Source organism: Scaptodrosophila lebanonensis, unplaced genomic scaffold (genome assembly GCF_003285725.1).
Source record: "Scaptodrosophila lebanonensis strain 11010-0011.00,11010-0021.00 unplaced genomic scaffold, SlebRS2 tig00000085-arrow-pilon, whole genome shotgun sequence".
NCBI lineage: Eukaryota > Metazoa > Arthropoda > Insecta > Diptera > Drosophilidae > Scaptodrosophila > Scaptodrosophila lebanonensis.
This window is the reverse complement of record NW_022060564.1, coordinates 801,416-821,494: the sequence shown is the minus strand read 5'-3', so window position 1 is coordinate 821,494 and position 20,079 is coordinate 801,416. Positions and strand designations below refer to the sequence as shown.

General features: G+C 38.8%; 1 protein-coding gene across 3 annotated transcripts in view; it reads left to right on the top strand.

The window, feature by feature from the left end:
- LOC115626525 (Down syndrome cell adhesion molecule-like protein 1 homolog) overlaps positions 1-20,079 on the top strand; it is a 149,938-nt gene that overhangs the window by 116,280 nt on the left and 13,579 nt on the right. For all 3 annotated transcript variants that reach the window (XM_030521904.1, XM_030521905.1, XM_030521906.1), the window contains 5 exons: positions 14,414-14,455; positions 14,880-15,191; positions 15,561-15,716; positions 15,778-15,906; positions 17,980-18,117. In XM_030521904.1, the coding sequence (XP_030377764.1) occupies positions 14,414-14,455; positions 14,880-15,191; positions 15,561-15,716; positions 15,778-15,906; positions 17,980-18,117 (777 nt within the window). The remainder of the gene's footprint in view (positions 1-14,413; positions 14,456-14,879; positions 15,192-15,560; positions 15,717-15,777; positions 15,907-17,979; positions 18,118-20,079) is intronic.

The following is a 20,079-nucleotide window of genomic DNA, read 5'->3' as shown; positions in this document are numbered from 1 at the left end:
TAAAAAGTCTGCGTGGATGTGTGTGAGTTTGCTTTTTGTGTTAGGCATTTGCTAAACGACCCTAGTTAACCTTAGGCCAAATAATTTGCATCAAGTGCTTAGGCTTGCACTTGCTTGCTTCCACACTCTCCGTCTCTCTTCCTATCTTTATCTTTCTTTGTCGCTCTCATTGTGAAAACTTTGCAAGAAATAGTTGATGCATTTGTATAGCAAGTATGTCCGGAATCTGTGTGCGCCGACCTGCTCCTGACGGGAATACGGGCGCATCGCTTCTCCCCGCGCACCCTCCTTACACGATGACTATTTCCCTCTTAGTGTCTGCGCTTAGACGCTTTGTCTATGGCACTGCTTATTTTAGTTATGGCATTTGAAGCATTTTTGCCAAAGTTTACAAGATTATGCGCTTAGTGGCTGCTTCACTCGTAGCAGTCGAAACTTCCGCCCCGGGTGTCGAGAACTTTCAGTCCTAGGTGGAAATGTGTGTAAGAACTTCGGTCTATGCTCGTATGTTGGGCCCGGGGTGTAATTAAACGACTGTGTTTTGAGTTGCTGTGGGGCCATTGTATTATGGGCAATAAAAATTACTCGAAAGCTATTGGGCTTATAACTGTGAGAAGAACAAATTGGACAGGCAGTTTAAAGTGGAAAGTTTCGAGCATCAGAGCTTCAAAGTCAAAAGTTTAGCAGAAGCCTTCAACAAATTGGTGTAATTCCATTTTGTGTATTCCACACTTGATATGCTTTTTCAGAAAACTTAGATCATTAAAACATTTACGTACATTTTAATGGAAAAACTAAAAACTAAACAGCTACATTAATAATCAAATCAAAGAACATAGAGTAAAGTTTATTTGGATTGAATCAAGCTCGGCAATCCACACAAGATAATTACTTATAAATAACATTTGAAAATCCGTATATGAAATATAAATTCTTATTCAAAGTGTGTTGAGACTTAAATTTTCTCACAAATACAAAAAAATCAGCTGTTTGCATGAAAGCTAAGATTAGGTCTAGAACTGTATTCATGTTTAAAAATATCAAATATACTATAGTTTTCAATTGCAAGAATCCTATTTAACATTAGATTTGAAAGTCCGTCAGCTCATTTTATTTGTCGTTTACTGGCCTAAAATGCAAACAAAGCTTCACTTAAATGCCAAAGCCAAGACAATTCCACAACAACAACAACAAACGCAACAATCAACAATATCAGTCAACTAGATGCACAGCAAACGCACACAAACAAACAAACAGGCACAGCAAACAATCGACAACAACAACAGACGCACACAGACAGAGGACCGCGCAGCTTGTGAACAAAACATAAACAATTTATGGAATTTATTAAATTGGCCAAGAGGCGCTCGTTGTATGCACACGACGCCAAGAAGCGTTACAACAAAAGCCCTTGAGCCGACAAGCAAACAAACAAAAAAAAGAAAGAAAAAAACAACAACAAGAGCAGGAGAAGGCGAAAACAGCAAGCAAACATTTTACAGAACCGACAGCCGACAAAAATCGTTTTTGTTCACGTTTTTCTTACATTTTTTGGGTGGTTAGATGGGCAAACACTTGAAGAAATTTATGACAATGAGTCAAGAGCTGTGAGTGGTCATAATATAAATAACAAGTGGGGCTGTGTACAAAGGGAGCAAGTGGGCGTGGCAGCAATGTGCGTAACTGACCGGAGCCGAAAGTGTGCGGAATTTTATGCTAAGCAGCAGCTTGATTGAGGCGTGAGAGTAGTGGGTGTTGGAATGAGGGAGTGTGAATGGGAATTGGGAAAGTTGAGGAAGTTCAAATTGTGGCCCACATGTGTTAAAGACTGGCTGCTTGCAATTGCAAAATTATGCCCAACGGGCACAATGAAAGTAAGAGCAGGAAACGGCGAAGCCATTTGACTTGTTGGCCTTTGCTGCTTCGCTTTTATATCGACATTTAAGCTGAATGTGTGTGGGCGGATTTGTTTAAGCGTCCTACAGATTTTGTTTCCACTGCCCTAGGGAGCTTACAAGGTTTGCTTTTAAAGCCTGCGGCACAAGTCCTTGCAGTAAGAAATTTCCGAAAAATTCCGGTTAAATGTTTCACCAACGCCAATATAAAGATAAAATATTGGCCATACATGTTCGTTTTGCCAGCAGCCCTATACAAATTTTAAGCAAACAGCAGCGACTATTAAATTATTGAAACTTGAAACTTAGACAGCACTCACATCATGAACTTTCAAATAAAACTATTGAAATAAATTTATAATCAGAGCAGGCAGCATGTGTTCGTCAAAGACGGCAGCTTAAAATACCTGGCCTGCTGAATATTATGCCTTCAGTCTTAAATATATGAAGGCATATTGGCTAAAATTGTGGTCAAGGTACATAAGTACTTTCAATTAATTTTCCTTCGTTGTTTGCATAGCATTCGAGTTGCAGCTTTAAGGCGCTCAACCGTAAACTGATAGTTATACAAAGCCCATAAGTAATTAAAATGAAATGTACTTAGCCTTCAGATAAGAGAACTATTGTGATTTATTGATTTGTTTGCGCTGCCTTTATTTTGATTAAACATAATCGTCAGTTAAATTAAGAGATGGTGCGCTTTAGTAATTGAAAGCATATCTCTTGCAATTATATGTAAAATGAAAACTATGTATAGAAATAGAATAGAATAGAGGAATTAAAAAAATATTTATTTCAATTAGTCATTCCAAATAATAATAAATATATTAAAAAAAATATAATAATTTCAAGAAATAAATAAGTGGTAATATAAGTAAATTGATATCTCATAGATGAAAACAGGATTTCATAGGTAACATTTTTTTATTTTCCTATTTATTTTCTAAATTCTAGTTTTGTGATTTGACCGACAGCTCTCAAAGCTTGGTATCTGCTTCTATAACCCTTAGCAACATTTGATATAAGCCTCTGTTGCTTTTCTAAGTAATAAAAGCGAGCACATCTTGAAGGCTCAACAACAAACCTTCAACTGCAAAGCAAATGCAGGACAATAACAATAATAATAGAAAGCAACATAAAAAGTACTGACTGCCCGCATTCTGGCTCATCTTGTTGATTTTTAATTACTGGCCAAAGTCCGCCCCTTCTCGCCTCATGTTTCGCTTGTAAAAAACTAGACGTTCAAAGCAAACAAACCTCAAGGACGACAACAGGCGCAATATAAGCCAAGGAAAGGAATTTACACGAAGCCGCAAGAAAACAAAGTCCAAAAAGAGTTGCCAGCTGAATAATTCAACGAATCTTTTACTAACATTTTAATTTAAGTTTGCGCTTCGTTGACGCTCAGATAAGAGTACAAGTTGGCATCGTTTGGTTTGCATGGTTGTTGTGGCTGGTGGTGGCTATTTATTTACACGACTGCCAAATGACAAGCACAAAAATTAATAGAAAAGTTTTCGACCACAAAGGAGAAAAAAGGGGCGCTGAATAAAATTGCGTGCAAATAAAAATAAAGTAAGGCGGAAAGTACAAATTATGCAGCAATTTCATTTTGATATTTCGGACCAAAAGTAAACACACAGTCACCCAACCTAGATGAAAGGATATTAATGTAAATGACTGCCAGGACAAGGCCAGCAAAGTAGCCGCAATGTGCCAGCGAGAGCTGAGAAAAAAGTTTTAATAACGTCTCAAAAGACACATTTTTTGGCGGGCCTTTTGTTCTGCGTCATGGTTGCCCACACAGAAGGAGAACAAGCCAGAAAAAGAAGAGAAGTATACAAAAAACGGCCCCAGCTCAACACTTGTTCACACTTCATTTACAATTCTGAGTGCTGGTCGAGGCCACAGCGGCCTTTGTTCTATGTATGGGCGTTGCTTTTTGAGTGAGTGATGAAGGAGCGCAATGGTGGGCCTAATTATTATTTTCACGAATTTAAGTCGTGATTTGCGGGCCATCATCAATGTCGGCCTTGCCATCATGGCGGCTACTTGATGTAAATTATGTTTACTGCTGCATACTTTTCGGTGCGTCCTTGATCCTCCCACAATGCAAGACATTAGTTTTTACGCCGATTACGACTGAACTTTTTATGAACCAGCTAAGACAATTGCGGTAAAACTTTCTACAACAAAATGACTTTGATATGCGGTAATTTGGCTGTAATGACATTACATGGAATGCTGCCTGAAATTGTAAGAAATGGAGCCAACAAAAATAAGTAGATATGTGTGCTTGGACTTATGCTGTTGCTTTAACTGAATTCCTTGAGTCTGATCACATGCATCTTAACAAATTCTTTTAATTGGAAAGGGTTACCTTACAGATTTCGGATCTTAAAATCCTTAACCAACACCTCAAATGACGCCTTCATATTGGCCGCCAATACATATTAACGAAACGAAACTAAATATGACTTCCCTTTGACCAGATGGGATAACAGCACACATTCCTGTTTTATTTTAATTGGATCTAGAGTTTAAGACATCTTGTGATATTTGTAAATAATTCTTATAAACTATTTACATATTTATATATTTTATTGTATCTGAACTTAGTTAGAACCCAAAGCTCAGGCTAATACAAATTAAAACTTAAGTTACTTATTAGTTTTGCTTTTGCGTTTACTTAATGTTTTTAGTTCAAAATAAATGTACTTCCACGCTCCATTAAGCTTCTGACTATCGCTTTACAACAAGTTTCCTTTCAGGCCTCATTTAATTAACTGCCCATAGCCATACACACACACAGCAGAAGCCCTTTAAGATGAAGCCATCACGTTGTCCCCGCTTTCCCCGCTTCATATTCAAAGTCCTGAATTAATCATACGATAGACACATGAAGTCACTCATTCGCACACTCGTACACAAACACACAACTGCACACGCTCGATTACCGAATGTGCACATGCAAATTACGCGAGCGTCGACGTTTTGCAACGACAAGCGCTTGACATTTTACAGCACATTACTCATTCGTCCTGTCAGTCCATGTCGAGCGTCGGCTCCTGCGTCTTTTGCGAACAAGCGAATTGTAAGTGAATTTATTTCAAACAATTATGTCGCAATTAACGGACTGATGCCGGCAATTAAAGCGCAGCGCGGGCGTTCCAATCACGTGACAGCTCGCCACTTCGTAGCCCAGAAGCGCACAAAAGTATGCTGCATTATGCATGCAATATTTCACACACTTACGCGCCTGGACGCGCAACCGGAAGGCTTCGCGATTACGTTTCAATAACTCAATTCAGCTGCAACTTGCAGTGTTGCAAGGCGGTGTGATGTGTATCTCAGCGCTCGGGTTTTTCAAGCATCCATCAGTCCTGTCGATCTGCAAATTAAGTATGCGCCGTGAGCATCGGCATTGCTTGCATATCGATGTCGCATTTATTTATATGTACTTATTATTAAACGTTCTTTTCTGAATTTTCAAGACTGAAAACTTCTTTTTTTTACCACGAAAGTTGATATTTTGGTCAATTGTCAATACTTTCCCAAACCTTCCTATCACCGTCTATAAACTATTGATTTCTAAAATCAATTAACCAGGCATTGTTTTTGGAAAACAAGCTTTCAGCCCCTTTGCCTACCACATTGTTGCATTGGATTGACATTGATGTGGACGAGGTCGACCAATCATTTCGTATGCATGGGTATATAATAACACACAATTGGCTCCCAAGGTATCAGAATGTACTTGTGGCATTTAGGCTTTGCAACATTTGCAAAAAGATCTTCTCTTTCTTATATTCCTCAAATTCGTGTATCAAGGGGCATACCTATTCGTCAATCGAATAAATATCAGTCTTCGTTTCAAACTTAATTTTATTAGTTATTCATGAAGGTTCCAATGCAGCCAGTCGTTGAATAGTTCAACATTTCCCCTGAGGCATTTAAATTAATGTTTAAAATTCCATACGCCTTGGCGCCAGTTGAATAAATTGAGCCGTCAGTGATTTGCTTGCGCGCCTTTTGCGAAAAGTCGCCACATTTCCTGTGCCATTTCCGGTCGCCGCAAAAATGGCGCCATGCAAGCCACTCAACAAATTAAGTTGTCAACAATTTTAACCGTATCGCGGCAATATAATCTTCACACCTAAATTATTTATGTAAAACGCTTGGTGGCCCGCAGTTGTCTCACAAACACACACACATTCACAGACAGTATGCGCTTGTTAGCCGTCGCTCAGGCAATAAAACGTTTGCCATATGCGTGTGTATGTGCTGTAGTTGTTGTTGCTGTTGCTGTTGCTGTGGTTGCCGTGCCTTTTGTTTAATAAATTATGTAAAATGCGCCAAATTGAATTTGAAATTCATGCAGCCCTTTTGCTGGTTATGGGAATTAAGATATGCCAACAGGCAGGCGGACCATCCGACAGCCTTACAAACAGATAGGCAGTCAAAAAGTCAAGCACGCAGGCAGACAAATAGAAAAAGAGTAGAAAGGATAGGGAGTGAGTAATATAGGGCAACACGTCGGTTTTAAATGGCACGTACAGACAGTTAGCATATGCTTAGCTTGTTGACTGTTCTGTGTGTATAGTTTGTGGCAAGAACGTTGGCAGACGGTGGAGTTTTCGCAGTGTCAGATTAGCGAACCATGTAAAAATTTGTTGGCTGTTTAAAAAAAATGTTTACAAAAGTAAAATAGTTGGGTTTTAACTGCGAGTTCTTGGAATCAATGGCACATATTAAAGTCAAAAACGAATCCATAGACAGATACACACATCAGAGGGAAAATTCATAGCATTTTGCTTTTCAAATTAGCATCAGAACCAAAAATTTAATTGAGAAACAATACAACACCTATATTTCCACCAATTAGTTACAGAATGAGTTTTCTTCTTAAAAGAAACAATTTAAATTGTTGTTTTTATTGTTGTATCTATTCCATTTGGCAATACTTTAAGTAATATTTGTATCTGTATTTGAATCTGCATATTGATAAAAACTGAAAGCTTAAGAAGATTATGGATTAGGATGAAGAAGGTATAGATAAATCGTTACTTATAAATGGCAAATACCCTTAACCTTAATTTTTAGCACAATTGCCATTAGCCTAGTCCAATTGAAAATTAATCACTATTTAATCGTATTTAAATTTAACTAATGAAGCTGTTTTCGATAATATTTTAAGCATTAATAGCTTGTTCTAGAATCTAGAACAATTCATATTCATATTCATCGGTTCTCAAGTTTCCATATTTCCATCAATATCTTTCTTGATACATTGCAGTTTTCAACACTTGGTTTATGCATTCTTGTGCATTTGTCACAATCATTTATTAAAATGTTAAACACAGTGCCAGGCAAAGTCAGCTGTCATGCCCAACAGCCACGTCGTGCTACTTTCAAGCCAAACACCTAAAAGTCTGCCGTCCGTGGCGCATGAACTGTCCTTTCCCCCCACCTGCCCCCGATCGTAGTATGTGCTGTTGTTGACGAGCACGTAGCATAATTCATGAAAGTGAGCAAGTACAGCAAGTCCTTCAGATTCCGCAGCTGAATGTAGAGTCGCCCACGTTGCTGTTCATGTTTTCACACGTATTTGTTGTTGCCTCTGCTGGTTTGTTTTTTCCTTCTGTTTTTGTTGCAACTGCCGCTACCGCCGCTGTTGTTGACTTGGAGCTGCAGCTGCAGATTTTCAACTGTTATGAATAATGAGTTTTTCTTCTCTCTATATTTACACTTTGTTGGGCTCGATTTAATTAAAGTTCTTAATGAGTTTTCTATCGCAGCTCAATCAATCGGAAGCCGAAGCCGAAGACGTACATTGAGCCATCCAATGCAGCTGCCCCGCCGCGTCGTGTGACAGCCACATACTCGCCTAGTTGCATTTTCCATGTCCTGCCACGTCACGGGGGGCAAGTTGCCAGCACTTTTTCAACTTCAAATGAAGTTCCAAAATACTTGAAGCGCAAAAGTTGTTACAATAGCTTTCCACATACAAACGGCAAGTTCGAGTTCATTTGTTTGCCAAGATTCCTACACACACACACGCATACATCTATATATTTACACACACACTTGCCAAGTGCATTTTTCCGCATTCGAAATTTGTTTTGCGGTTTTACATATAAATACATGAACAGACAAACACACACACATACATACAAACGCTGGTAACTTCAGTTGCCTGAATTTGCATTTAATATTATCTGGCTTGCAGTTGCCTGTGTTTTCGTTTCGTGCTCCTTTTTTTTATCTGTTTGCCTTTGCCAACGACACGGCATGCTGTGAAAAATTTCATTGCATGCTTTTGGTGAAATCCTTCTTTTTTCATTTGTTGCATCTTCTGTGTAATACTTCTAGTTAAGTTGACTGCGTCGACCGAGGAATAAAGAGTGGTGGGGGGGGAGTATTTACTTGTACGATTTCATATATTACAATGTCTTATGACAAAGAGGTAGTACATTACTTTTAAAGTTTAACATTTTCTGTGTGGAATTAATGGACTTTGAAATAATTCTAAGACAGATTAATCGCAGTAGATGTTCTTGCAGGACTATACTATTCAATATTGAGCTTTTTATTATAACATCTTATAATCGCTTAATCTTAGTAAGTTCATAGGTTACTTGGTTCGTTCAGTATAAGCTCCCTTTACTTGTTGTTATTAAATTGGTGTTTTGATCAGTTATTTGCATAGCAGTAGTTGCAATTGTTGTATTAGTTATAGTAATTGAGACTATTCTCCATAGATCTTAATGCCGATAAGTCCGTACATACGATTAAACAGTGAAATCAAGACTCTACTTTTCATAGCTCAGCTATCAAAAATATTATTTGCAGGCTTCGGAACTTTATAATCTTCCTTCCTCTACAGCAATTCTGCTGCTCTTTCTACTCATGGCTAGGTAGCAATTTCAATCTTTTCATCTTTTTCACAGCCAAACACGCTTTGCTAGTCATCCTTTCCAGCTGCTCGCCTTTTGCAGTGCAACAAAAACTATAACAGCTTTTAGCAACTGTAAATTTTTGCTGGCTAGAAGTCCTCATTCAAGTTTTTATTACCATGCCGCTTATGCCATTTATAGCTCCTGCTTTATGCCTCTTTTTGCACGAGCACTACTAGTACGAGCGGCTTTTAGTTGGAATAAACGTTGAACATTTATTTACATTACTTTTTGGTTTGCTTGTTTGTTTGTGTGTTTGTTTGTTGTTTTGAAGAGCACAAAGCAAATGGGTTTCGTTTTTGTTGATGCTTCGTGTGACTGATGCTGCAAAACTTTAGTTGTTAGATAAACTTTTTAGCTCACATTAATGTAAATAAGTGTCGTTGTTAAAGCAAAGCAAAGCAAAACTCAACGTCAACAACGTCAACAGTGTGCTGGCAGCACATTGGCGCACTAACCATTTCACATTCTAATTGCAAAATGGCACATGATAGTGTGTCGGCAAATGGGAGTGGAGTGGGAATTCAATAGAGCTAGTTGGAAAGCTAATGGTTGCCATTTAATCAGTCCGCTTTGCCAACAAAGTGCATATATCACTAAACGAGCCATCAACTGCTCTACTGTAAGCTAATTAGGTATACGCAATGTGATTATGAGTTGAAGCTGATTAGGCGACTAAATGTGTGTGGTTGTGTGGGTGAATGAGCATCTATATGTTAAATGACTTAAATTTGTGTCCGGGCCACACTTTTTCGGGCCTTTTGCAATTTAACGCCACCATAAGCCATAACGACCTATGGCACATAAAAATCACCCAAAAGCTTGGGGCAAATATTTGTTGACATATTGCGGATTTAAAATGATTTGTGGTCAGCCACAAGCGCCACTGAGCAGCGCTCAGTGTGGAGCAGCATTGGGCCAATCCCCAAAAATTAAACAAATACATTTGAATAATGGCAAGCAATCAGCAAACAAAACACAAGACTGATTGCTGGCAATAAAAGCGGACCATAAAAAGCGATAACATCATATTTATAAGCATCGCCGAAGCGTGCGGCTCAACAAGCAGCAGCAGCAGCCAAAGCAGCAGAACAAAAGCCGCTCAGCACAAGAAACAAGGAAGACAGACCGAGTCGGTCACGCCGGCCCCAAGGCGTACGCGGCAAGCGTTGAAAGCGATTATATGCGTAAATATAAAAATGGCAAAAAGACAAATAAACGACAATAAACGGGAAGCCCAACCTCTCACACACACACACACAGAATGAAACAGCCCAAAAAACGAGCGCCATAAAAAAGGGAAAAGAGAATGTGGTGTCTCAAGATGGCGTACAGTGGGAAGAAAGGGAAATCAGCGCGCGAATTGATTTTTCTAAAAGCTGGCATAATTAATAACAACAAACAAAAATTGAAGAAACTATTTCATATTATTATTATACATAATATTATAATACTATTATATAGTATATATTTTTTGCATTAAAAGCAAAGCATCGGCTTTAAATTATGAAACATTTTCATTAGTTGCTAAAAAAAATCCATGAATTGGCATCCTGCTGCCAAAAAGAGCGATAATGAACAGCGCATCATAGATATCGGTATGAATTCTTGACCTGAATGAGCTATTGGGGAAAAATCAACAAAGGAGTCGCAAAAGGGAGCTTCGCCACATAACCTTATAAATAATCATTAGGAATGATGTATTTCAGGAAATACAGATTAACAAATATTCTTAATAGGAACACCCAATTGGTTTTGTGTTAGACCTAATAGCTACTTATAGTAAAAAGTTCGGTAAAATATTACTTGTAGTTGTACTTAACAGAACTTAATTTAAACACACCATGCCCTCCCCTAAATAGAACTCGAACCTGGAACTGTGAAAGATTGTTAAAAAGAAAAATTAAATGAAATTAAATCTTTTGTAATTCGAACTCCCCAGCTGACAGGCACTTTTAAAATCATAATAGCAAATAATTCACAATGCGATATAATTATTGTATATAATATATAATTTGTCTCTAATTTTGAAACTCAGCCCACTGTGTGGCTCTAAGTACGTAGGCGTCACGATTGTTCAGAGTTTTGCTTCCCTGCCTTTTGTTTACGATGTTCATTTTGTTTGCTTTTGTACAGGCAGCCACGATTAGGGCATGTGCATGGCTGTTACGGTCAGAGCGAGAGGCTTTTGTTATTGCTGGTCAGCTCACCAAGTCTCCAATGATTTGGCCAACCCACTACAATGTTTCCTTCCATCCTTGATTCGCCTTTTAATGCCGCCAAAGACGTGCGAAGTGCGCACGGATTTGCATTTTGGGCCGTGCCGTGTCCTGTCATCATCAACATTTTATTGACACTTGCCGCACATACAACATGCATTTAAATATTAAGCGTGCCAGTGTCATAAAATGTGGAGCTTTAAGTTCCACCTCCGCCTTCAAAAGTATGCCGCCAAAACGTGTTTACTCACACACGTGGCAGGCAAAACAAATTGACGAAAAAAGCGCGCGCAGTCAAATTTGCTTTGGCGCCGGTTCTTTTTTTTTTGCAGACTGCCCTTTTTTTAGGTGGCTCATTGAAAGTGGCCGCCACTTTGCAGCACGGCCTGTCGGGCAGCCAGCCTGAACTCAATGGACGCCGTGTTATTTGCACAAAGGCAGGACGAACAGTCGTCGTGGTAGGATCGAGCTGAATCGAGGCGAGCCTGATAAATTGAATGGTCAGTTGCGTTTACATACAAAAAAGCCTAACACAGGCGGTCAGGGCCCAGTGCCAAGCCAGCCATTTGATTATTTGAAAGTATGGGATGCACAGTGTGACTATTAAACGATTACGAATATAAATTCCATTGGAATTAATGTTCAACGTTTCATTTATAATGTTACCATATTAGAAAAGCTTTTAAACAATCTTTCCTAATTAAAAAATATGCTCTGGAGTAATTATATACCTATTGGAAAAATATAAGTACACAGATTTATTTCAATTATATATATATTGTTAGCCGAGTAACAGTCCATTTCTTATTTAATTTGAAGTAGAGCAATCAGTTGAGTTCTTTAATTCCTTCCTTGTCTAAAAAAGTATAGAAGAAGTATCAACGGATCGTATACAAGTATTTGTGATCATTTTAATCACCTGAACTGCCGAGATAGCACACTGTGTTCTAAAGTGGTAAACAAAATCTGCACTTGTTTTCAGTTGGATCAGAAGAGAGTCAACGAAGGACTGAACTAACAAGTCGAGTGACTGACTGACTGACTGCCTGACTAGTGATTGCTGAGTGCAACTTATAGCACATGTGTATATGTGTGTGCGTGTGTGTTTGAATCTCAGTGTTGACACTTGACAATAACAACAGAGAAAACTCAGTTGAACTCTGGGAAATATCAATAGTACCGATTTTTTATTTTGGCTTTTTTTCTTTTTGAGAGTGCAGGGAAAGTTTTTCAGCTTGCCATGCACTTTATAGCTTTAATTGAGCATGCCACTGGCTTCAGTTTCAATCAAGATGACACTGACTGACAACTTCCCATTTATCCGCTGGTTTTCTATTTCTTCTTGTTCTTCTTTGTTCTCTTCTCATTCTTAGAGAAATCACAGCCAAATCAGCATGCCAGGCATTGCGCATGAAAAAGTGCTCATTAAATTTCAACTTGAGCCAAAAAATGAAATGAAAGAAAGTAGGTAAAACTCTGAAACATAAAAACAACTTTTGAATAGCAAATAAAAGGGGCGAACTAGGGTAGCTAGGGCGCAGGTGAATTGAAAGAAAGCGCAAAAGGTGCAGGAAAACTACACGAAAAACGTGCTAAAACGTAAATCAACAGCGCAAATCGTGTTGAGCATTTTTCGTCGTCGTCGTCCTCGTCGTTGTCGGCGGCTTCATCCTTGCTGGGCTAAGGGGAAAAAAGCATAAACAGCAGGTGGACGTGGGAAAGGGCCAGGTATGAGGGCCCAAAAGTTGAAAGTGGCAGTCCAGCGGTGGTGGGGCCGAGTGCAAGCAACTTTTAAGCGCCGTTTCGAGCAGTTGTCCAGCATTGCACCCCCACTGAAGAGGTCGCCAGTGGGGAGCGGGAGGTGAGTTGCCTCGCCGCTGACGTTCGCTTCTGACTCCATGCAACGTAATTCAATATGCCACCATGCCGTGTTAAAAGCTGTAAAAATGTTTAAGCGTTTTTCAATTTAGCAGTTTTATTCTCCAACACAGACGAACGGGACGGGGTCTGGTCTGGTCTGCTCGCGATGACCGAAATGAGATTTTCTTTTCAAATGCTTAGACATCATTTGTGTGCACGCAAAAAATGAGCAGGAGGTGAGACTAAAACATATATTGGCTAAAATAACACCGTTTATAGCAAAAAGTCAGGTACAAATAATGGCAAACAATAGATAATTTGTAATGAAATAAGGGTTGTCGTAAGAGTTGAAATGCCTTTTTGGGCAAACCGTACAACATAGCTGTGGGATAATTGAAGGCTATATGGAGATCGATTTCATTTGAAATAATATCAAATGAATTTACGATTATAAAAGAAGATTGAAATTCGTTTTACACTTTACTGTTAAGGTAGTGTTTCATAAACATGAAAGTTTGAAAACTGTCTCTTTGTAATCGAAACTACGTCGTTTCTTTTTCAATAAAAAGACTTTTTATCGCCTCGCATTGTTTTTTTTAAGTCATCATTCTGTTCAATAATCTCTGGGCAGCAACGAACAGTATACAGTATATGGACCTGTATGCTTATCAACTGAGATATATGACACATATTTGATGTATTGAAGTGCCACTCTGAATTCCATTTTTTCATTATAATATATTATTATTAATTATTTATCTGTGGATGTGTTATTTATAAGAGTAAGACCCTTTCCATAGCTTGTATTATAATTACAACTGCCCTTCCTTCATACAACTATTTTAGAAATTTCAAAAAACTTCTGCTCTTAGAGGTGATTACGAAAAACTCTACAAATAATTCGTCTCTTTCCAATTTTAATGTTGATATCATAGTTCCCAGCTGCTTTCAGCTTCAAATGCCTAAAATGTTTTCAACAATTTCGTAGACTAAAGCACGTGCGTACTCGTATATATATATATACTATAGGTAGTGTCAAGCGTACACATATATGCCGGAAACACCTCAGCAACTTCGAACAAAAAAGTTTTGTGGAGTCACAACGGAAAACTGCAAGCGTTGCCAATTTTGGCAACAACAACAAAAAACAATTAAACTTGAACTTTTGTCATACGACGAAGAAAAATAGGAAACACAACGCGACATAGCGAGAGCTCAGTGTAAAATTTGCGATATCAGCAAAACATGGCGACCATTTTGCAGGCCGGCATGAAAAGGACACGGAAAGTTCCTTTTCGAATTGTATTCGTTTTTTTGTTTTCCCCGAACTGGCTGCTAATTAATTTTTATTTATAACTAACGGGTAAAATGAAAATAATTTTGTGCAGCAGTAAAGCTGCAAATGTAATTGAATTTTCTAAATGGTTGCATTTGGACTCTGTAACTAACATCTCCCCTTCCTCTCTCTCCCGCTTTCTTGCAGGCAAACACACGCGCGTGGAGACGCAGCAGACGGCACAGGAAGGTAATTAATATGGTGACTTTATACTTTTGCACTATTTAAGTGTGTATGTGTGGCTGTGTGTGTGTGTGTGTGTGTTTGGGATGTGGGATCGTTGCACTTTCACTGTCAAAGCCTCTGCGTCAGCCACACGGGACGTATGCGCAATGTGCTGCAGCGTGGGAGCAAGCAGAGCGAAAGCACATAAAGAGACAGTCAGTAAAAGGAAAGGAGGGCAAAGTAACATCAAAGTAGTAAAAAAAAAGGCACCAGCTGCTAAAAGACTTTGCTGTTTCTGCCTTTGTTGCTGCTGCTTTTATGAACCGCAAGTGCACGATGAGTGAGAGGAGTGCTTGAATATTTTGGGGCAAAGAGCAAAAGTCAAATGTGGGGCAGAGACCTCTGCAAGTAAATGACCTCTCACCTCAACATTCTAATTTCAATTCAGATGCGGACATGCCGCGCTTCGCCGAACCCATTGCCAATGTCACCGTCTCCATTGGACGCGATGCCCTGCTCGCCTGCGTCGTCGAGAACCTAAAGGGCTACAAGGTAGCCTGGGTGCGTGTGGATACGCAAACCATATTGTCCATACACCACAATGTTATCTCCCAAAATAATCGCATCAGTTTGACGTACAATGATCATCGCTCCTGGTATTTGCACATCAAGGAGGTGGAGGAGACGGATCGAGGTTGGTATATGTGCCAAGTAAATACAGATCCTATGCGCTCAAGGAAGGGCTATCTGCAGGTAGTGGGTGAGTACAACTATTAGATATAGGGTTCCTTTTCGCTGTTAAGTAGAGCTATAAATTCTAGCTTTTTGGTATTTACTTGCTTAAAATCTGGAGATCTAGTCAGCAAGCAAGCATTACAACAATTTGTTTCTAAAATAAGCTAATTGCTAAGATTTAATCGAATAATTTAAAGCTTTTTTGCTAATTTTATTAAATATTAGGCATTTGGATTTATTTATAAGGCCATTACCTTTATTTTATTCGACATTTATTTTCATTTATGCATTCGCGTTTTATAAACTAAAAGCAGAACAGATATTTGTATTGAGACACACAATAATAAGGAAAGATTATTAATTGTTTGTTACACTGCTCTTTTATTTGATGCAGTGCCTCCCATGATTGTCGAGGGCATGACCAGCAACGACATGGTCGTTCGTGAGGGTCAAAATGTTTCACTGATGTGCAAGGCCAGAGGCTATCCCGAACCCTACGTCATGTGGCGTCGCGAGGATGGCGAGGAGATGCTGATTGGTGGCGAGCATGGTGAGTGCTGTAATTAAAAATGCTTCTAAAAGTCGTCTAACGCCCGACCTAACTCTTGCAGTGAATGTCGTCGATGGCGAGCTCCTTCACATCACCAAAGTAAGCCGCTTGCATATGGCGGCCTATCTGTGCGTGGCGTCCAATGGGGTGCCACCTTCCATTAGCAAACGCGTCCATTTGCGGGTGCAATGTAAGTAGAAATTGATTTTGGGTTCTAAGCGACCATAACTATAACGTGTCCTCAAATGTGCATATAAAGAAGCAACAAATATTTTTATTGCAATTGTTTTGGGTTTTAATCCATCACATAAAATTAAACAATGACAAAAGTTGAAGTTTCTTTACATTTTTCCTTAATTCATTATTTTAAAGAAATATCAATAGAAACAATATATATTTTATTAGTTAAACTAGAAAACAAATTTATAACAAATTAATTCAATTTAAACAAGAAACATTAAATAACAAAAATATTTCCAAGAACCAGATCTTCATTTGTTTTTATCTGTTGAGTTTTGTGATTTTTGTAGAGTTTAGAAGAACCTGCAATGAAATATATTAGAGAGAGATTACTTGCCATCTCTACCCTAGGGGGATATATGCCTCACTTGGGACCAAGCCTTCCGCAATGTTTATAGCCAGTTGCGACAGAATGAGGGACCTCTAATGCAGGCTCAGGGCAGCCGAACCCATTGCTTAATGCGTAAAACACACAAAACTATCGAAGAGAAGGGACAAAGAGAGAGTTGGCCCTGTAGTTGCTGTTGTTGTTGTCGTTTGTTGTTTCTGCTTTTGGGGCAATAACCGCAGCGTGTCCTCAACATTGGCACACATTGGCGACGGCTATGGCTCTGACTCTTGGCCAAAAGCGACCAAAACTGCAGTCACGTTAAATTAATTTACCTGTGTGCCTATCGCGAATGACTGTGTGTGTGCCTGCATGCTTGTGCGTGACTACGCATTCATGCATATGTGTGTGTGTGTGTGTGTCCACTGCGCTCATTTCACCATGTGTGTGGTAGTTCTGTTTGTTTGTTTGTTTGTCAGCAGGTGTTATTCGTTGCCCTGTGCGCTCGGCAGGCGCGTTGGATGTGCGTTGCAGCTTTTGTTGTTACGTTACCGAAACGCATATTGACACACATTCACACACACACAAACACAATCGCGCATACATGCGCACAAAATCTCACACACACACACACATTGCCAGACACAATCAAACGCTCACAGGCAGCGCTTCTCACGGCTGAGTGCCTTTTAATCCAAAAGCATTTTGTAAACACACGTAAAGCGCCTGCGAAAATTATGAACGACTCTACGCGAAAATTATGTGACCTGTACTGAAATTTTATTTTGGGACACGATAGCAACAACAGAGTGAAAAAAGATATTGACTGTAGGCTTATCAGGTTTTCCGAAAATAATGAGACGAAAGTATGTTGCTTAGAAAAGTAAAATATTGAACTTAATTTGCTGAGCAATGTGATGGAAAATGCATTCAGATTTAAAAGACTCTAGCGATTTGGTCTGGCATTTTATAATTGCATTTATAGTGGTTTTAAGATTAACATATATGTATATTCAAGAGCCCTGTACGATAATAAATAAATTAATGAATAAGCCTTTACGAACTCCGCACCCAATTGCTTAAAATGAATCGATTTAGCGCAAAGTTTACCACAAAGATAATAATTACGCAAAGTATTATCGATTGAAAATGAAAAGAAAAACTAAAATTATGCAATCGAAATGGGGAAAATATAATGTCGCGAATCGCTGCTTTTTATAGGACTAGTAAAATCCAAGGATACCGTTTTCTAACACAACAAAGCTGTTTGGAATTGATTTGTTATCCATAGTTTTGCAATATTATTGATACGTGGGTAAGCTCCCTTCTTTAAACATAGTTTATGGAACATAATTTGAAGTAATTTATTTGAATCTTTCTGCACAAAATAAAATTACAGATGAGCTATATCAATGTTCGATTTAATATTCACCACAGTGGTAGAAATAAAATAAACAGAGACAAATAAAATTGTCAATAACCGCCATTTCATAAAAACAATAAATTAAGGATAGGGGCTTTCTCTCTCTCTTTACAAATTTCAAATTATACTATATCTCAAATAATTATGGTTCAATATGTAGGTTAAGCATTAATTTCATGTTATTCTGGTTTTCTTTTTATGCCTTTCGATTTCCTAGTTCTTTAATTTGTATTGCTTGATTATTGATTAAGAAACATATATTCTTTTGGCAGTTCCACCCATGCTCTCCATACCCAATCAACTCGAAGGCGCCTATTTGGGTCAAGATGTCATACTTGAGTGTCATACGGAGGCCTATCCGGCATCGATCAACTACTGGACAACCGAACGCGGCGACATGATTATATCGGGTAAGTTGACGACGCCAGTCAAATCAATGGCCAGGCAGCTGGAAAAGCTGGAGAGCACAAAGAGCACTGATGCAGAGCTCTCATAATGCAATAAATCTATCAGTCTGTCTGCGCATATGCCAGAGCCAACGTCTCGTGGCCGGAATGTCCGTCATATTGTTTGCCTTTCTCTCTCCCCCTCTCCCCATCCATCTATATGTCTCTGTGTGTGGATGTGGCTGTGGGCTGCCATTGTCAAACCCTGCAGAAATATCAAAATGCAATAAAAGCTTCGACCGAGGAGCGCGAACAGAGCAGCGTTACGTGTCACCCACTGTGCGATGCAGCTGGCAGCAGTTCATTGTTGCCATCTTTATTATCTGCAAAAGCGTTTGTAAATGAGCTTACAATGTAATCAACATGCAGCTCTGGCCAGGTCCCGGACTCAGCAGTCGCCAGCGTGTCTCCACATAGCAACGGCAGGCGGAAAACTGTCATTTAAAATGCACAAAAAATTAAAAAGTCCGTAAAATTGTTCGAGATCCGAGAAACTTTCAACAGCTATGGCATGTACAACATACACATATACTCGTATGTTGTTGTTTCCTGCGAAAAACTGCAGCAGCAGCAACAACAAGATGAACAATATTAACAATAACAACGCGAGCAGACAATGACATGGCGGTTGATGAGGCCATTGCGTGTTTTATTGTTTTACAGGCGCCTGGTCTACTTTTTTTAACACACTCCTTCGCATTCTTGCTATAGAATTCGTGAGTCACGGGAGAGCTTAAAAAACAAACACAAACATACAAACACTCCCATGCACGTTATCAAGCATTTGAGTTGAAGCCGCTGTTAAAAAAATGTAAGCCCGTTACACGATGAATAAAATAAACTCTAAGGGAAAAATCGAACAATATTGAAAAATTCCACTGAATTTCTTAATTAAATACTTTAAATTTATTTCAATTCTGAGTTTGTCGGGAGAATAACAAGCCCTGGCGAGTTGTTTTAAGCATTTTATCTCATTTATCACATCTATTATTCCGATTGTAGGCCCAAAGATATCCATGATTCCCATCTTATTTTTGTGCAAATGTGTTTTAGCAAAGCATTTCAATTACAAATCTCTCTTCACATAATAGACTTACCAGTTTTTCTTCCAAGAGACATTTCACTCCATAAAGGTCCTCAAATGAGATATAAATACTCACCACAAAAATGATTATGAACAAAATAAAGCTGCAGGAAAATAATTTTCATATTCTGATATTGATACTTTGGATATTTATCTGTAATCGTTTGCCATTAAATCACAGCCCACTAATACCCGTATACGTATTACCTGCACAGGCTTTAAATTCAAAATTTGATAATAATTAAACATACGTTGCCCAATTTTATTTGTGGCCTGCAGTATTGAAAAACAAAATAATTTTAATTAACCGCAGAGCGCACAAAGCCGAAAACAGCACATCAAAGCTACATCAAATTATATATATATATTATCCAAATTTAAATAATGAAAACTAATAGACGGCATTGTGTGCCAGTGCTCGTGTCGTGGCAATTATGCTCGGACGATGAGTTCCGAGAACTGACGGAGTGGAAATTCAATAAACAACAAAGCGAATCATTTGCCATATGCGGTAATTGAAATGAAATGTAACAATTTGAATGCAGAAATGCCATGTGGAGCACTGTTTGGCAGTAGCCGCAAATATTTTTGACCATATTTGTGAAGTACTTTGTTGGCCATAGGGCGCCGGGGGAGTAAGGCAGCAAATATCTAGTGAAAAATATTATTCTGTAGCGGAAATTATTTTAACATAATCACATCAGCATACAGAAGAGCACACATGCCACCACACACAGACACACACACACACATGCACATGCACACACATATTAAAATGATGTGTAAAGCGCCGAAAAGTATGCAACGGCATGCGTCAAATCTGACGAGACTGCAGCAGCCAG